Source organism: Pleurodeles waltl, chromosome 8, assembly GCF_031143425.1.
Source record: "Pleurodeles waltl isolate 20211129_DDA chromosome 8, aPleWal1.hap1.20221129, whole genome shotgun sequence".
Classification (NCBI taxonomy): Eukaryota; Metazoa; Chordata; class Amphibia; order Caudata; family Salamandridae; genus Pleurodeles; species Pleurodeles waltl.
Genome location: NC_090447.1, coordinates 595,781,387 through 595,800,652, shown reverse-complemented (window position 1 = coordinate 595,800,652; position 19,266 = coordinate 595,781,387). Strand labels below are relative to the sequence as shown.

Below are 19,266 nucleotides of genomic sequence, written 5' to 3'. Positions count from 1 at the left end.
ACAGTCTAAGACAGCAACGACTTTACTTTTTTCCATCTACTTTATTATCATTTTTTTTTTCAAAGGATCATAATCAACATGTTTATGTTAAACCCTCTGCTAAAAACTAACTTTTAAAAGAGCTGACTGCACATAAATGTAGACATAATGCTATAATAGAGGTAAGATAACATGATGGAAAATTAACACAATAAATATTTGTAAAGTGGTGTTAGAAAGTAAAATACATTTACAAAAATGGGTTCATCTAGAAATTATGTGTGACATTCATCACTTAAGTTTCTTGTATGAATTCCTTTAAATAAACATTAAAAAAGAAGTGCAAAACAGAGAACAAATGACTGGAACAGGGCAGCACATTATTCGATATATGAATAAATGTTGAGATATTTAAAGATAAATCAGCATTTTACCGAGCTTTGTTAAAACCGGTAGCCTGTGGGTGGCATGTTAAAATGTGGTCAATAAAAATATAGGGCCCAATTCACAAAGCTTGAGTAGGTGTATCTTACTCCATGGTTTGGTGCTAGATACAAATGAATATCCAAGGCTTGATTCACAAAACATTTTGTGGATACATAACTAAACGTGTTAACCAATATTAACCATGAAAATGTGCTATCTTACTTCTGAACGTTTATGAGGAAGTCACATATACAGGCAGGAATAAGGCAACCCTGTATGTAGAAATGCTTTATGAACCAGGTCCACAGATTGCAAAAATAAAGACTCGGTCAAAACAGAGACTACTTCCAAAAATGACATGCACCTAATTCCACCAATACACATTTTTAATGTGTTTATTTTTGGGCGGTGTCAACCCTATAAACATAGAGGTAAACGACAATATACAACTAGAGAAAGTACATCAAAATACATTTATAGTATTTAAAAATTTGGCAAGAAATATAATCAAGCATTTCAACTTAAGATATATGTCTCCAATTCTCCAATCCATTCTTTAAAATAACAAAATGAGATTGGCAACCTTCACTGTAGTCAGATATGGAACTAAGTATTCTGCTTTATTCCACTCAAGTGATGGAGACTGGAGAAATATATGATTTCATGCCATTCGAATAACTGGCTATTTGAAACACTTGTACATTTGTATGCACGTTGTATATGTATAGCACAAACCTAACCAAAAGGTATTGGAATGCAGTATAGGGTCAAAGGCAAAACTACAGTCAATCAATGGTTGAAGCAGTAAATTAGTTTTGATAGCGGAGGCCGACTGTTACTTCATCATGACGCTGTGTTCTTTAAGCCATCTGAACATTTCTTATTCTCAGATATTTTATTAAGGTAGGGCATTTTACAATATTTTTATGGAGCTAAGTTCGACCCACTAATGTAATAACTTAAATAAGAGTAAGCATCTTGATACCACAGAAAGGAAACTTTGGAGGAAGCTCCTACCAGTCTGAAAGTAGAGTCCTGTGGAATAAGCTGGCACACTGTATAAATATATGCTGGAACACTTGCTTGGTTTATAGTTAACAGCAGTCTTCCTTATTAGAACATCTGATTCATTTTTGTATAGTATCAAGGTGCAGTCAGTGCTTAATTTGAGCCAGTGGTTTCCGGTGCTCTGCACTAACACTTAATTGTCAACACCAGCACTTACGGCATTCGGCCACATGGTGGCACTGCAACTCTAATTTAGAGATGAGCAAACTAACTGTTGTTTATTAATTCAATACAAATTAAAAATTATAAATACCTGCCACCAACGCCATTCGTATAGCTTTGGGGGCTGGACCAGTCAGAACTATCACACTTGGAGTGTGATGGTATTAGTTGTGTTGCTAGTGTCATTGGCAGCGCTGGCAGGAGCACTGTGTGGTGCAAGCTGTATTGGCCTTTCGACAAGGGCCTTGGCACTTGTTTTATTTTACAAATTGAACACTGGGTGTAGTTAGTAATGGCAAATGCTCTAAACTATAATAATCACATGCTCCATCTGATTGATTGCTGTGTAGTATCTGGGTAGAGTTAGTAATGGAAAAATCTGGAAAATATAAGAATCATTCCACATACAGTGTAGTTGGAATTGAATCAACAGATTGGCACTAGGGCTCATCACAACCCCAAGCTGGCACCTCTAACGTGGACACAAAAAAGGCAGTATATTAGACTTCATGAAAGGATGATTTCATATGTCGAAACATGCGTTACCTTACCATCATAGGCCCTAACTAAGGCTGAAAATAGTAGTCACCATAGTCATTGTTGAATTTACCTGTGGCACCATACACACTTTGCACAGGGTAGGTATTTTTTTTAATCAAATTGTACCCCAAACAATCTATACTGATGAGCCACCACCTGGAAGGGTTGTTTTCCAATAGTCAACGGTTTTTAAATGCGTCTTTATCAAATATTATATCTTACATTTTTCCGTTAGTTAATCCTGAGATGCTTAGTAGTAGCATTCACAAAATTATCGAGAGTGTTGTAACCCACCTGATGCTTCATATAAAATCGGCATATCATTCACACACCAGAGTGGACTTGTTCAAATATTCCCAAGTTTAGGAGGAAAGTTGTTTTGGCTGTTGTCAGTAGAAAGTCAAAGTTGCTCAGGAAGATGTAAAAAAGACTTGGGGTGCGTACACTCTCTTGGCATACCCTAGAACATATGGGAATTCACTACCCATCATCATATAATAATCATAAAATATGTTAGGACTCAATTTAACCCGGTCCTTCAAACACATACGAAGCCAGTTTGGACGGATACAGCACATTTTTGCAGTCTATATTTCAGAGTCCTTGATTTTGCAGTCAATACTTGTGGTGGCTTGGTTGGCTGGGTATCCGTATTTCGTAATCCATGAGTGTTTGATTAAAACATTCCTCTTCCTAAAACATGTCTTAACGTGCACTGCGCTGCATTTGTGTGTATAAATATAGTCATGCAATAATGCTGTGAAAAAATAATCCCATCTAGCAAACACGTATAATGCCTTTGACCACAAATGTTTTTCTTTTGTGAATTGCATCAACATATGAAAAACATATGCACCGTTAGATAGTTAAAACGGTAATTTGGCTAGAATTTGCCGAAAGTAAGTTATTTTTTATAAAGTCAGTAAACCATTTCCTTTTAGGGCACACATACACACTTTATGATTAAAGCCATCAAACACTTAATACTTAGCTCAAAGATTAAAAGGTTGCCTTCAGACCGTCATGGCTGTGAGCCCTGCATATTGCTGGCATTATATCAAATTATGGTCACTGGCCAATGAGCACAGGGGCTTCGTTGCTCTCCTGTTGCCAGAAGGAATTCCCAGCCAGGAGTGTACCCATCCACTGGCTTAGTGAAATAAATGTGACATTGCATAGTCTACAGGGAGAGTTGCGTATGTATTTTTGAATGTATACGTGTGCACACTCGTGCACACGCACACACACACACACACAGGCACAAATAAAATACTAGGTAGATATTTAGAAAAACATTGGAAAACAAAAAGTGAACATAATATTCATAATCCAGTTCATACTGTTTTTTTACATTGGGTATTACAAACCGTTTTACCAGCATTTTTTATAAATTACCCTAGAAAGGAAAATGTGCACACATTTTAAAACAGGGCACGTGGCAAGGCTCCATAAAGCAATACGACCTCAACATAAATGTCAAGATTTTACTGGGCTCCAGGAACTTGTGTGATGCAATTAATAAGCTGAAGACGACATACCTGATCATTAAACTGATCAATTCGAATTAAAGAAACTAAAGCAAGTTTTAAACAACAAACATCAAAAAGTTATCTCGTCTGTTGATAACAGATGAGTAAAGTGCATAGCAACTACTGTAACCGTTCTCGGACAGAGAAATAAAATACATTAAAATTTCAATGTTTGTAAGCGTGACGTGCTATCTTTAGGACTATGCTACATATAGATGCCCTTAGCGAGGATCCTATGACACGTGAAATTTAAATGGAGTGTGCTGAAATCTCTGACTGCTGCCTGATGTAGCTCTGAAAAGACTTGTCTCCAATTGGGTGTTCTCTGGAAAAAAAAAGAAAAACAATGTTAAAATTTAAACATAATAACTAAAACGTATTCCATTATGATCAAGTTGGAATAACCAAGGCTAAATATATTTAATCACCTCACACCTTGGAAAAAAGCATTAATGTTTAGTCATAATTTGGTGGGAAAAAGAGCATTAAAGCGATAACTAGGTTTAAAGCTGCGGGAAAGTGTAACTTTTAAAATTATTTCAGTGGATCTTGTGGGCCGGAAGATAAGTTGGGTAAAGCATAGCTCAGAGTATGGAGGTCCCATGCGAGCAGGGAACTCCCTGTCCAGTTTTTCTTGTTTGCGTTGTGGTACTTGTAGTCCACCTTATTCCATTATAAATTATAGTTTACAACTACGAGAATGCAAAGAGAAACCTAGCATAGTCAGGGAGCTACATCTGGAATTGCAAAAAGCAAGAGCTCTGTTAAAGCCATCATTTTAAGTTTACAAATTCGCTGTAGAATAAAAGGCATAAACACTGCGTCACTTCAAGAAGGTGATAACGTCAAGGAAATGCTGGTTCTTTTGAGCCCACTAGTAAAATATGCAGAATATGCAAACTGCAATTCAAGTCCCATCTTTCCCAATTTCCCAAACTGTGTTACCCGTGGTCGATGAGCTTACTTCACCATGTATTATTGTCCTCAAACATCCATTTTGAGAGCACATTAAAGTAATTCTTACATGACCTGTGCTCTTCAAAATCCTCACTTATCTATGGCTCATATAAAATAATCTTGTTTTACATTTACTAACAATGCAGGCTACATAAACATAGAACATAATAGACACGTTTGGGAGTGCATTATCTCAACCCAATATATCGCACTGCTGACAGAGAACGGTCAGAACAGGTCTTTTGCTGCCTAAACATATATTGTCTGACTTTGAGGGCTTAGTACAAAAGGGTCAAAACATTCCAAATTTTCTGTTGCAACTACACGCTTTACAGTCTTCACCGAGGCAAGCCTGATCCCTTCAGTGCCTTTCTTTATCGTTCGTCAATTTCAGGAGGCTTCTGGAACCTGCGTCAGTTATGCAAGTGCGGCTGCCAGTCACACCAGGGAGTCATATCATGGCAATAAGGAAAAGGAGGAGGAAGGTGAGTGTCACTGGATGCATGGAAGTTAAATGTGTTTATGGCCAAAAATAAAGGCTCCAATTGGCAGGTAAAGTAATCGCTGTGCCCACCTCTCTTTCCACAACAAGCATTGCCAAAGTAAATAGGTGCATTTTGAGTCCAACAAAAACATTTAAAAAATCATGTAGCCGTTAAAAAATAAAACAAAATAAAATAAACGATTGTTTTCTGTTTACAAGGCACATATTAGGTAAAGAAGTTAATGTGCGAGGAATCAATTAATTTTTCTCATGTAAAATAGCCAATAATGCTTTTCAATGCAAACACTCCAAAGGAGGCAGAACCGTACATAGAACAGACAATAGCATGTGGTAAAAAAGTTATATTCCTCTGCTCGAACCATAGCTTAACTTATGCACATTTCAAAGCACTAGTAACAATAAGTCAACAAACCTAAAACATGGATGGTGTAGTCAGCCATCTGGCACCTAAATTGAGACCCCTGACACCAGCACCATGACGCACACAACCCTCAGCACCAGGTGCAGCCCGAGCATATAAGTAAAAGGGAGTAAAATGGCCTAGGGTCTTCGGCCCACAAATGTGTGTGTGTTCCATCATTGCTTCCCCATCGCAGCCTGTGCATGCCCCACGGGTAGTAGCATAACAGTGGCGATGTGGTGGCGGATCACTGTGTGACTGCCTATCACACCGACCCTTGACTGTGGCCCACTCAGCAGCCACACCCCACCTGTGAGTGCCTGGAGGCTTGCACACCCTCTGTGCCCCTGGCGGCCACAAAGTGCTTCAGCCTTCCCTGCCAGTCCCTGTCTGGTGATGCTCCCCAGACTTGGGCCAATGGCACCTTGCCACCATGTGCTTCTCCCTTCCCCACCAGACTCCAGCTGACTATGCTCTATTGACCTGGGACCTCAGCACTTTGTTTGGCTGGCCCTCAGGACCGCAAGCCCCACGCTTTGGGGACGCCTTGCCCCAGTGCCTGCTGCCCCATCGGGCCCACACGTCGTGGCAGAGAGACCCATCACACCATCCCCCGCCTTCGACACCAAAGGCCCACAATACTCTTCCGGGTTGGACATGTCTTTTGCATTCCCTCCAGGCTGTGGAATCTGTACCCTCCGGGCCCCTCGTTGAGCACCTCTTCTAACCCACACCATGACTGATTGCTCCTCTTCTGCAAAGAGTGAAGCATTGACCCCGCAGACAGGCCCATATGGCAGGAGACCCCCACCACAGCCCAGCTGCAGCCCTGCTACTGTTCATTGGGCTCACCAACCCGGTCACGGCTGCATCTTGCTGGAAAACCTGGTTCGGCTGCTTGAACAACAATTTCAGGGCCACTCACAAGATAGACGAGGCAGTAAAAATATTCTTGCTGCTCCACTACTCAGGAAGTAAAGTTATAAACTGCTTGAACACCTACCAGCTACTGGTGGAGACAATGTTAGTTGGCAGTGCTTTGCACCCTGTCTAAGTAGGGACCCTCACTATAGTCAGGGCAAGGGAGCCACACAGCTAAGATAGCCCCTGCTTACCTCCTTGGTGGCTTGGTACGAGAAGTCAGGCTTATCTCAAAGGCAATGTGCACAATATTTGACCATGCACAGTAGCTCAATGAAAACACCACAAAGGTACTCCACACCAGTTTAGAAAAATAGCCAATATTTATCTGAGTAAAACAAGACCAAAACTCCAACATACACAAGTAAAGATACGAATTTTCAAAGATGAAATCTTGGTAAAGCACTTAGAAACACAATAGCTCCAACTGGGGCAATCAGGGCATCTTGAAGGAGTCGTTCCCAACAGTCCGACACTACTCGCGAATGAGTGTGGGCACAGAATTGCACAGACCCCAGGTTCAGTACCTTCCAAAATGATGAGGAAACAAAGACGATGCACTGAGTCGGGCAGGTGGAGCATCACCTGAGCGGTGTCGGTTCCTTACTGTAGAAAACAAATTCCAGTCCTTTCACTCCTAGGACAGAAGCAGCAAGTAGCAGGCCAGCGCAGCAAACCTACAAGCAGAGTGTCAGTCCTTCCTACAACATCCAGCTCTTCTTCCTGGCAGAATGTCATCAGTCCAGAAGGATTCTAACTTTATGGGGTCACCCATTTCTGCCTTTGAAGTAGGCAAATTTCAAAGAAATGTCTTTGTAGTGCACAAGACCCTGCCTTTCCTGCCCTGTCCCCAGACACACATTTCTTGGGGGTGCGTGGGGGGTAAGGTCTGCTTTCTGTCAAGACAGGCACAGCCCTATTTGGGTGCAAATGTCAGCTCCTCCCAACACTCTAGCTCAGGAAGAACCATCAGGATATGCAGGGCACACTTCAGCTCCCTTTGTGTAACAGTCTAGAGTGAATTCACAGATTGCCCAACTGTCATCCTGACCCAGACGTGTGTTCCACAGACAGGCAGAAGCACACTATGGTTAGGCATGAAAATGGCCATTTTCTAAAAAGTGGCATTTTCAAACTTACAAGATAAAAACCAACATCACCAAAAGATGTATTTTTAAATTGAGTTCAGAGTCCCCAAACTCCAATTTCTATTGGCTCCCAATATGAAATTACACTTTAAAAATATTTGAAGGCAATCCCTGTGTTACCCTGCGGGACAGATAGGCCTTGCAATAGTAAAAACCCACATTTAGCAGTATTTCACTATCAGGACATGTAAAACACACCAGTACATGTTCTACCTTTTAAATGCACTGCACCCTGCCCACGGGGCTGCTTTGGGCCTATCTTAGGGGTGGCTTATATGTAGTAGAAGATAAGGTTTGGGTCTGGAAAGTAGGTGCACTTGCCAGGTCGAAATGGCAGTTTAAAACTGCACACACAGACACAGCAGTGGCAGGTTTGAGACATGTTTACAGGGCTACTCATGTGGGCGGCACAATCAGTGCTGCAGGCCCACTATCAGCATTTAATTTACAGGCCCTGGACACCCATGGTGCACTATACTAGGGACTTACTAGTAAATCAATTATACAAGTTATAGATAAGTCAATTACCAATACAATTTAGACAGACAGCCCTTGCACTTAAACCGTGGTAAGCAGTGGTAAGGTGCCCAGAGTTATAGAGCGGGCAAAAACTAATTGCAGCACAGAGTCCAAAATAGAAGGTCAGAGGTAAAACGTTTGGGGATAACCCTCCAAAAAGGGTCATTTTCAACACAACCCCTCCCAGCCTTAAGCCAGTGTAGGCCAATTAATACCTTGCTGGACTTCCCTCCTTAGGGCAATAGAGCCTGGGCAATGGCCAACTACTGCTGGGGCTCTTGCCAGTTCTACACCTCTATGAACCCAGGTAGATCTCTAGGTCTACACTCTCTGGCCCACTGACCTAACCCAGGGAGAAACCTTATCCTCATCTGTGGACTCCATCTGTGCAGCACTTAACCTTACCTTGCTCACAGATGCATCCTAGTAGGCAGACACTACCACCATGGCTAACAGTGTGATGTGGCCTATTCCAACCCTTGGGTCTGACTCTGGACCCCAACTGACAGAGAACTCTGACCACAAGGACAGCAACCAATGGAGGCCACTGGTAGTGGTAAGTGTCAAGAGCCTGGCCCAAGGCCATCCTGGGGTCTCTAGCCTATGTGGTTTTGAAAAGTAGGGGGCAGTAGCCCTAGGTGCCTTAAACTCTTATTCCACTTCACCTCCCGCCATTTCAGAGGTGGTATCCTGAGACTGTCACTCAACTTAGGGTCTGTACTCTCAGCCAGAGCAGAGGACAGGGGTAGGCTTTCCCTCCTCATGTCCCTCTTGCTGGGGTCCTGTACCTCCGCTTTGGAGTGGTACCCCAAGAAAACTGAACTGTTAGAGCGCCTATGGCCGCCACCCCTCCTAGCTCCTGTGACACTAGGGGCAACTTATTCCCCAGAATGCAGTCTATGGACACCCACAGAGTAACTATAGCCCTTCTATGGGTCACCTCCCCATTCCACTCTAGGGACACCAGAACCATAGGGTGGAAAAAATTCCACCCATATGCTGGAGTCACTCCACACACCTGCCTGGTGCACTGCTGTGGGGGAACTAGCCTTTCTACAACCATGAACTGGCTAGCCCTGGTGTCCCTCAAAGCAGTGAATGGGACCCCCTTCACTGATACCTGGTGGAAGTGATGCCTCCTCTAGGATCACCAACTCACCATCTGAGCTCACCTCCCAACGACATGGTCTATTCCCTGCCCCTGGGAATTATCTCCCCCTAAGGCCACATTGCCCACTCATGCAGAGGGACCGTCAGAGTGGGTTTTCTTAGGATAGATAGAGTCCCCTTTCTTGTGTCCTAGCTTGGAACACTCAAAGCAACGGATTTGAAATGGGGCACCATAGGCCACCGCCCACCACAACCTCCCTTCTTCCTGTCAGAAGGGAGATGGGGACCTTTTTCTCCCCACTTATCCTGGGACCTGTCTGTGCCTCCCTTCACCTCACCCTCCTTCTTCTGTTGGGGACCCTGCCCAACCTTGGATGAGTCTCCCACATACAACTTCTTTTGGACCCTGGTGCTGAGCCAGCGGTCTGCTTCCTTGGCAAGCTTCCTGGGGTGAGAAGCTTGCTGTCAATCAAGTGCTGGAGCAGCTCTGGAAAACAATGACAAGGCAAGTGTTCCCATTCAATCAAATTGTACAGCCGTTGATAGTCTGTTACCTCATTGCCCTTCACCCAGCCATCCAGTGCTCTGCAGAAAGAGCCAACATACTCCACCCAAGTTTGTGACCCAAGTTTAATACTCTCCCTAAACCTCAGCCTGTAACTCTCTGGGATGAGACCATACCACCTGGTCAGGGTATCCTTCATGGCAGGGTACTGTTGTAGACTCCTGTTACAGTAACAAGACTGTTGGACTGGGGGTGGCAGCACCACCATTTTGTGGGTGCCTGAGTCAGTCTCACATTGTCGTGGCAGCTGTCAGCCCAACCCTTTTGGCTGGCTAGCAGCACCTCACCCACCCCTGGGTGATTTGTAGCAGCCTGAACATGACACTCAGTGACATCTCAGGGAAAGTCGTGGTTGACAAGTCCTGCCCTTTTCTTTCATTAGCAAAAGGTCTCAGACACATACACACAGGTAAAGAAAGAGATGCATTTATTGAAAAGACTGCCATTTACGAGAAAAGTTATGAGCTGCAATTATTAGGGCAATAAGGCATAACAATATAAGAATGGTGGTGACCAGTGAGAAGAATATAAACAGTCCCAACATACTGGAATAATATGCATAAATGATTTTTGCCTAGCCCCTAACTCCTAAGCAACAGCATAGCATTGTTAACCCAGTCTGTTTATACTTATTCCATGAGAGGAGCTGCCACCCCCATTACCTGAAGGAAAGGGGTCTGCCCGCTGTCTCCTGTGCTGGGTGTAGAGACAGGACCGAGGTCAGCAATGAAATGTCATGTAGTGTGGATGGTATCCAGGCTGGAATTACCTCCCTGTTGTCCCTTAGCTCACAGAGTGTTTTTATAAGAAAACATTATTCCATGACAAAAGGCCTGGCATGGGTAAGTGCCTAAGTGTCGGGTTTATTACAAACTCACAAACTCTTGAGGCAACAATTGCTAGCTGGATGATCATGTACTTGGACACGTCAACCTTGGACAAGGGTACATGGTGAAATGTAGTGCAAAGAATAATAATAATAATGTTTTTGGAGAATCACAGAGTTACAGCTGATTAGAAAATACAACATTCCCACTGAAAACAGGGCAACTAAAAATGAATACAACAGAGGAAGTGAAGTCAGAGCACATTTGTAGGTAAAAGGGCAAAGGCAGCAGTCCTAAGCTAAGCTAAGCTAAAACATGTGTTCTTAAGTAGAAAGTAAAATTAACACACAAGAGGGCCTCATCTGATCGTCTGGATCTAATGCCAACAAGTGTCCCTCCCCTCTACTGAGAAGTACTTCTATAGGACTGCCCCGATCTCTCTCATGGACCCTGATCATCCTTAGCACAGGTGCTGTGGCAGAGTTGGAGTCAGGTGCCACGGACATCGGTGACATGGCTCTCGGGACTCACGCTGTGGCAGGACTTTGGAGGTGCTGCAGCGGCATTGGGACCGCAGCTTTTGTCACGGTTGTTGCACTCAGCAGGGACCATGGCTCCAGTGCAGCCAGTGGTGCAGTCAGACAGCAGCACCAGTTCTGAAGTCGCTCTGGACTCTTACTAGGTTTCTTCTTGGTTGCAGCACAGCTCACTTCCAAGGGCCCAGAAACTGTATTTGGCACTACCTGGCAAGTCAGGACCCTCAGCAATAGAACCCAGGTGCTGGCAGATGACGTTTTTGAGGTCCCTGGGACTTCTTAACAGGAGGCAAGCTCAGTCCAAGCCCTTGGAGAGTCTTTGCAAGCAAGATGTAGAAAGCGAAGTCCAGTCCTTTCACTCCCAGGAGAGCACAGCAAAAGTAACAGACAGAGTGGTAGTCCCTCCTACAACATCTAGCTCTTCTTCTTGACAGAATTTCCTTAGTCCGGAAGGATTCTAACTTTGTGGGGTCAGGGGTCCAATACTTATACCCGTTTCTGCCTTTGAAGTAGGCAAACTTCAAAGAAAAGTCTTTCTAGTGCACAAGACCCTGCCTTTCATGCCCTGACTCCAGGGAGTGGGAGACTGCTTTCTGTAAGGACAGTCACACCCTATTCAGGTGCAAGTGTCAGCCCCTCCCAACACTCTAGCCCAGGAAGACCCAAAGGATATGCAGGGCACACCTCAGCTCCCTTTGTGTGACTATCTAGAGTGAATTCACAAACAGCCCAACTGTCATCCTGACCCAGACGTTTATTCGTAAGACAGGCAGAGGCACAGAATGGTTAAGCAAGAAAATGCCCACTTTCTAAAAATGGCATTTTCAATCTTACAATTTAAAAACCAACTCCATCAAAAGAAGTATATTTAAATAGTGAGCTCAGAGACCCCAAACTCAGGATTGCTATCTGCTCCCAATGGAAAGTTACACTTAAAAGATATTTCAAGGCAATCTCCATGTTACCATAAGAGAGAGACAGGCCTTGCAATAGTGAAACCTGAATGTAGCATTATTTCACTATCAGGACATGTAAAACACACCAGTGCATATCCAACCTTTCAAATGCACTGCACCCTGCTCACAGGCTGCCTTGGCCTACATTAGAGGTGTCTTACATAAAGTAAAAGGGAAGGTTTGGGCATGGCAAGTGGGAAATGGCAGTTTAAAACTGCAGACACTGCAGTGGCAGGTCTCACGCAAGTTTACAGGGCTACAAATGTGGGTGGCACAACCAGTGCTGCAGGCCCACTAGTAGCATTTGATGTACAGGCCCTGGGTACCCATGGTGCACCATACTAGGGACTTACTAGTAAATCAAATTTGCCAGTCATGGATAAACAAATTATTACTAATATAATTAAACCAGAAGGCGCTTGGGCTTTAGCACTTGTCAGCAGTGGTAAAGTGCCCAGAGTCCTGAAGCCAGCAAAAACTAAATGCAGCACGCAGTCAAAAATAGGTCAGAGGCAAAAAGTTTTGGATAGCCCTGCAAAAAGGGCCATTTCCAACAACGACCAACCAAAGGAGGCGCGTACACTGCTCATCCAGGGATACATATCGAAGACACTCAGGAGTCTGATTCTATGAATACCAGGTATAGTCCCAGAGGACATTCTCATCCCCATCCGGTCCCATGAACCTCTCAATGGCTCGGGCAGCCAAAATTGACTCAGTGCTCTCCCACACTCCCAGCAGCCATTAAACCCACCTGCCACGTGCCATAAAAAACAGAGACTGTAGATGCCATCAAAACACGACCAAAAAGTGGGATAGTGCAACCAGGTCATCAGGCGCCCAGCAGCCGCTGCGGAAGGGAGGAACACCCACTCAACACCTGCCTGGCACAGGACAAAATGTGTGCTGCCTGCCAAGCTGTGGGCCCTAGGGAAGAACACCACTCATAAAAGCAGTCAGGTGCTTCACACAGGACGAGGTTGATGAGCTGCCCCAGCACAGCAACGTTTAGGGGGAATGAGCCATTATGATAACACTCCGATGACGAAGAGGATATCCTCCTGGTATCATTCATGGCGCACAAGAGGAAAAGCTGCCAACCCCCGTCAATCTGCAAAATTACAGTGGCAGGAATGGCAGTTAATGCCTTATTCAACAGAGGAACGTCCCTTAATGCGATGAGCAGTTACCAATATGCCCGCCTGTGACCAAGCCTGCCCTGCCGCCTTCATCCACAAAAATATACACTAACGGAGACCATGCCCCACTCCCACTGCTCAGCACCATCAAGGTGCGAGTGCAAAGCAATAAAAGGGAGACAACAGTGGTGTTCCACATTGTCAAGGGAGAGGCAGACACCCTTGTGGGATGTCACACAGCGAAAGATCTTGAACTTGTGTTCTTTTATGAAATGTCCAAGTACATCAAGTGGACCCCATACTGCATGATTTTCTCTGCCTATTTCAAGGGTTTGAGCCCCTCAACGGGGCCCCCATACAGCTACACATCGACACTACAGTTAAGCCAGTGGCCCTGCGTCATTGCAGAATATCATCCACCTACAGCCCCAGATTGTAGAAGTACTGAACAAGCTTGAGAGACTCAATATCATTGAGAAGGTGTCAGGACCCACTCTGTGGGTTTCCCTAATTGTGATCGTTGAAAAACTGAAGCAACCAGGCAAGAGAGGTATTCAAGAGCGCCCTCTGAGAAAACTCTATCCATATTATAAAGAGTGATGATTATATGTGATGACATCCTCATATATTCCACACCGATAAAAGAACATCATCTCTGGCTCAAAGTGATACTGAAACACATCAGTGACTGTGGGCTGATCATCCACTACGAAAAATGTTCATTCTTCAAAACAAGAATCAAATTCTTTGGGTTTGTTTCCATGAAGTATGGCATTCAAGTTGAGCCATGAAAGTCTTAGGCAGTTCAACAAGTTCCTGCCCAATAAATACCACCGAGGAGAACAGCTGCTTAGGAATGGCAAGCTATTGTGGCCATTTCATTCCAAACATAGCAACGATCGTAGAGCCCATCAGAGCCTAGTCTAAAGCAGACACAAGGTGGATCTTGGGCCTTAAGGAGAAGGGGTCTTTTGAAAAAGTCAAGGAAACACTACTTCACAACACCACAATGGTCTATTTTAATCTGAAATAAATTACCAAACACACCAGCTCTGTGGGCTTAGGAGCAATACTGACCCAGGAAACAGAGCCAGGGAGATAGACACCTCTCACATTCGCCAGCCGAATGTTCACCCCAAACAAAGCAAGGTATGCTTAAATTGAAAGAGAAGCCCTCATTATAAAATGATATTGTGGACACTTCCACCTGTACCTGTGCAGGTGACCATTCTGCGCAATCAAAGACCATAAACTGTTGGTGTTCGCATTCAAGGGTACCGTGCCACACCCCCTACCTTGAGTGCTGGGCCATACAGCTGGAACAATACCAGTTGGAAGTGGTGTGCACGCCAGGGTCAAGAAACCCGGCAGATTTCTTATCAGGCCACTCTGTGCCGGTTGAAGCTCTCGTCACAGATGACGAAGTTGAGATGGAGGAGTACTAGAAGCTGATTAGTCTGCCCACAAGTGATAAGCCTGCAAGAAATAAGTCACACCATAGCTGAGAACATTGTCCTTCAGAAAGCTGTCAAAACCTACAAGAATGCACATGGAGGATGTTTCTGGAAGACACCAATCAGTGAGCCGGCCCTGACATAAGGTGGCCAGCACAACTACTGAGGGTCACGCACGAGCTAAGCACCACATCTGGTGGCTTAGTGCTGAGAGGACATTGGCTTGTGATACCTCAGCCGTGACTCAACTGATTTGTGAGGTAGCCCATAGTGGACATGAGGTGCAGCCAGAATAAAATGCTGCCTCAGAGAGAAAGTGTGGTCCTCTGGCCTAGAAGTGTTCGTAGGCGGCCTGGTCAAAATGTGCATGGTATGTCAGACGACAGGTGGTCCAGAAAGACCCACTCCAGTAGACACCAAGGAACCCTTTGATGTCAATGTGAAAAAGTGAGTCTAGACTTTGGGAGTTTTCCAGATGTGCGAACCACGTTAGTAACGATAGTCACTCAAAATTCACCCTTGTGGAGGAAATAGAATCCACAGCATTCTACAAAGTTGCTCAACAGATGGAGAAAACAGTTGCAGTGTTTGCGATCCCAAAGGAAATTTGGACTGACGAGGGCCTAAACGACCTTGGCATCCGGCACAGACGAATAAACCCCAGTGGCAGCAGGCCAATGGAGATGTGGACGCTTAATACGCCTCACAGATTCCTCAGAGAATACCGCAGCACGAAGTGAGCACCAGGGGCACTGATGTTAAAAGGACACTGACCAGACTGATCCCTACTCTCCCAGCATGGGTGCCCCAGGACCATATGCTTAGACCCCTGACACCAGCACAACGAGGCAAGCAACGGCCAGAGGGTATAAATAATAGGACGCGCGACCGCTGGGGTTTTTGCCCTTAATCACGTGTGAGTAGATCCATTGCTTGCCCCATCGCAGTCTGTGCGCTGCTCACGGCCGCACGACAAAATGGTGAGTGAGTAACGGGGCAACTACGTCACACAGTAGAACAGCATTTTCCCCATTTATCATCTTTCTTTCTTTTATCACCACCAGATAAGTAGGCAACGCCGAGGTGTACAATTACGATGCACGTCTATGTCCGTACCGATGTTTGTGCTTCTCCAGTCCTAAATGTCACCACAACTGCTATGAATCCCATTGAAGATTGAGACAGGGCTCAGAGGAAATCGATTAGTTCAACTCTGCCTCAATTCTACAGACTTATACGAGCAAAATACCCATATTTCATCACATTTTACCTTTAAAATGGCAGAATTGTGTTACCCCTGCTGTAAACGATTTCCAATAAATCCGATAGAAAATGCAGAAATTCCGGTACACATTTTGCCTTCTACAGTTAAAAAAACACATGGAAACACTTTCCGGTAATATTACTTATGCACTTTTGTATATTTCACATATTTATAGACTTGCATTTTTCGCCCTCTTGTGGCAGGATCAGGAGATTATTTAACATCTACAAGAAATCCTATCTCTGGTATCAGTATCCACGTTTTGAATGACAGCCTTCAAGAGCACGACGATGAGGCAGGCGGAAGGATGACGCAACCCAAAGCCATCTAAAGCTCCAACGTTACGGAATCACATCATCTAAGTAGCTAATCGTAGTAGCTATTATCATTTCATTTTGGGGATGTACATGGGTCCTGCATGCTAATTAATTAAGGAGGGTGTGCTTAGTTAGGCCTTGGGTTACAAATAACGTTCTTTAGCATCAGTCAATAATTATATGTGTTTTACAGAGTGCATTCACACCAACAAAGCTTTAAAGTGCAAGCTGAAGAACATCACGAGAAAGGACATTTTACTCACAGTACCAGGCAGAAGCTATTGCATAAGTAGTGTGTTTTCGGTTAACAGCAAGATGACAAATGGTCAGTATGTTACCAGAGGAAGTCTTGAAGTGAATGTCACCGAGTGGCTGCCTGAAATAAGAAGGCATGTCCTCCAGTTCGTGCCTTCGGACCTTCAGCAGCTTTCCATTCTTACAGCGCAAAAGGCAAAAGAAACCATACCATTTAAATTGGTTAACCAAAAGTGATAGGCACATGCCAGTCAGTAAGTTATGCAGCCATAGGTTGATTTGATGTGTCACACGTTCTGTAACTGGGAACCAGTGCAGGCTCGCAAGTAAAGGTGAGATGTCCTCTCCTCACGAGATCTCAATTACTAACCTACGCAGCCACACTCTGCAGATACTGCAATCAACTTTACGTATACCTTATACCGAAGAAGGCCCCAGTACCGGCCAGTACAGTTGGTAAAGCTTCAGCAAAAAAACAAAAAAAAAAATGAAGTGAAGTGAAGATACCAGTTAGTACCAATTCACTGTACACATGCCAACTCTATGCCAGTTATTTTTCTTTTTTGAAGGTGTGGATCATTTGGATAAAAAAAATGTGTAATGATGTGGCTGCTTTAGCCAGTTGCACCATTCTGTAGGTACACATGCGTTATTAAGTAGTAGGGCATATGCGTTACTACGCATGCATGCACATTTATAATGGCATGGATGCCATTTTATTTTTTGTTTATGGACCGATCTAAGATGGCTTACTCCTTTTAGATTGGTAAATAAAAACAATTATGTTTCAAGTGAGCGAAAGCACTCTTCTTGCTGCAGAGTGCCCAGCTGCTGTTCCCCCCACCCCCAAAAAAACACAAACACAAGGGGTGGAGAAACAACAGAGGAGCAGATGGGGAAGCAATGGGATGGTGGGGTGGATAAAATAAAAATTGGTGTAGGAAATGTAAAAAAAAAAACAAAAAAAAACGCACTGTAGTAGATATGAAACATGAAAATATTGTGCTGAATCAACCCTAAGCAGAAACCACACAGCCGATCGTAGTTAGAAACCAGTTTAGGCCTAACCCCCACACCTATAAGAGCAAGGTGAAAGGTTCATTTAGGGATATAATAGATTAGGAAACATGAAAAGGGTTTCACTTAAAGGCCAACTCAGGTCTAACAGACCCACAAGAATGCGTGACACCTACACATGAGTCCTTCAGCACACTATCCGTGCCCACAAACAGACTGCAGCCTGATAAGACAATGGGTACATAACTGAATTAGTCCAGAGCACACGTGCACGATTAAACAATGAGTGCAGGTGAGAAACCAAATTCTGAGCAGTCGGAGGTCTGAGACGCACAATGCCACCAGCACACACTTCACATAAATTACATTTACCATGAAGCACGCACACATTCATGGGTCAAAGAATACCTTGTCACAGGAATTCGGTTTATAGGGTCACATGCTTTCAAGTTTTTTTTCTCCATTTTAAATCTACAACTTGCAAGTTAACTATTATTTACTAGGTATAATTAAGCATTGTATCAAATTGTATTAAAAGGCCTGTCTGTGAATAGGCATTTGAGAAAGACCATAGAGGCAGGTGTGCAGGGCTGAGGGTCAGTCCGAAGTCTTTTTCTCCCTATCACGACAGTTAGTAAATACTGTCTTTGGATTGCTAAGAAGAGTTTGCATCTTGGGAGCATTTTTGTTCACCCCGCAACAAAATAAAGCCAAGGTGGGGGAACAATGGGGTAATCTGCACTGAGTGAGAGAGTAATATAGATTGTGGGTGCACAGGGGGAAAGTATTTGGTGGGTGGTGTGAGATCGCAGGTCGCTGCACAGCCTAAGCCTCACAGGCCTCACCACAGCCCTCCATTAAAGTACACAAGGAACTTGGTTATCAGGGTTCTGCGCACTGCCCCCGAGTGGTGCAGGCACCTTTGTTTAGTCCCTCGATCCACGCCTGGGCCTCTGGATAGAAAGTATTATAGTGACCGGGTGGCTCACTACATCTCTTTCCACCTTAAACAAAATGAAAATAATAACACAAGAAAAGAAAGAACAAAAACAAAACAAAAAACACAGACGGTAAACCTACAAACTGGCACCAAATCTGTGGCGGAATGGTGGCCATCTTCTTTGGAACTTGTCAAGGATAACACACATAGTCCTTCAACTTTTGCGTGGGACGGGGGTTGCTAAGTAGCTCATAGGGTTAGCCCCTCCCTGCTCCCTACCCTCCGTTGACAATGCAGTCAGTCTCTCACGCATCGGCTGCCCTGCGGCTGTGGAGGTGGTCACTGGCTGGCTGCTTTCTTTGATAGGATCACCTTCTCTTCTCTGAGACAGGGTGGGTGATTCTGCTGCCTGGGCCTCATTAAGATTACCGGCTGTTCCTGTGCCCCATTCTTGGGTGAGCCCTTCACATATCTTTTTGAAACAGGACACATTCCTTGATACCTCCATGCTCCCTTTCTGGACAGTGATCCTGGTGTCTCTGATTCTTACAACCTTCCACGTCTCCTCTTATGGTTTGCGAAATTTCCAACCTTGGTAGTGGTCCTTGATGACTACCTGATCACCCACATGGGGCGTTGGTTCAACTGCACTTCTCTCTCTACTGTCACTGTCACTGTTCGCTGTCTGCTTTTCCTTAGTTGCACATGCATCTATTACAGCTGGTGTCCACT

The 19,266-nt window shown here is 44.3% G+C and overlaps 1 protein-coding gene across 7 annotated transcripts in view; it reads right to left on the bottom strand.

The window, feature by feature from the left end:
* Positions 1-386: 386 nt before the first annotated feature.
* Positions 387-19,266, bottom strand: part of RASA3 (RAS p21 protein activator 3) — an 821,322-nt gene continuing 802,442 nt past the window's right edge. For 5 of the 7 annotated variants that reach the window (XM_069204628.1, XM_069204625.1, XM_069204626.1 and 2 more), the window contains one exon: positions 3,826-4,029. In XM_069204628.1, the coding sequence (XP_069060729.1) occupies positions 3,954-4,029 (76 nt within the window). In that variant the 3' untranslated portion in view covers positions 3,826-3,953. Of the gene's footprint in view, positions 4,030-19,266 lie in introns of all 7 variants that reach the window. The other 2 variants (XM_069204627.1, XM_069204630.1) reach the window with 2 other exon arrangements.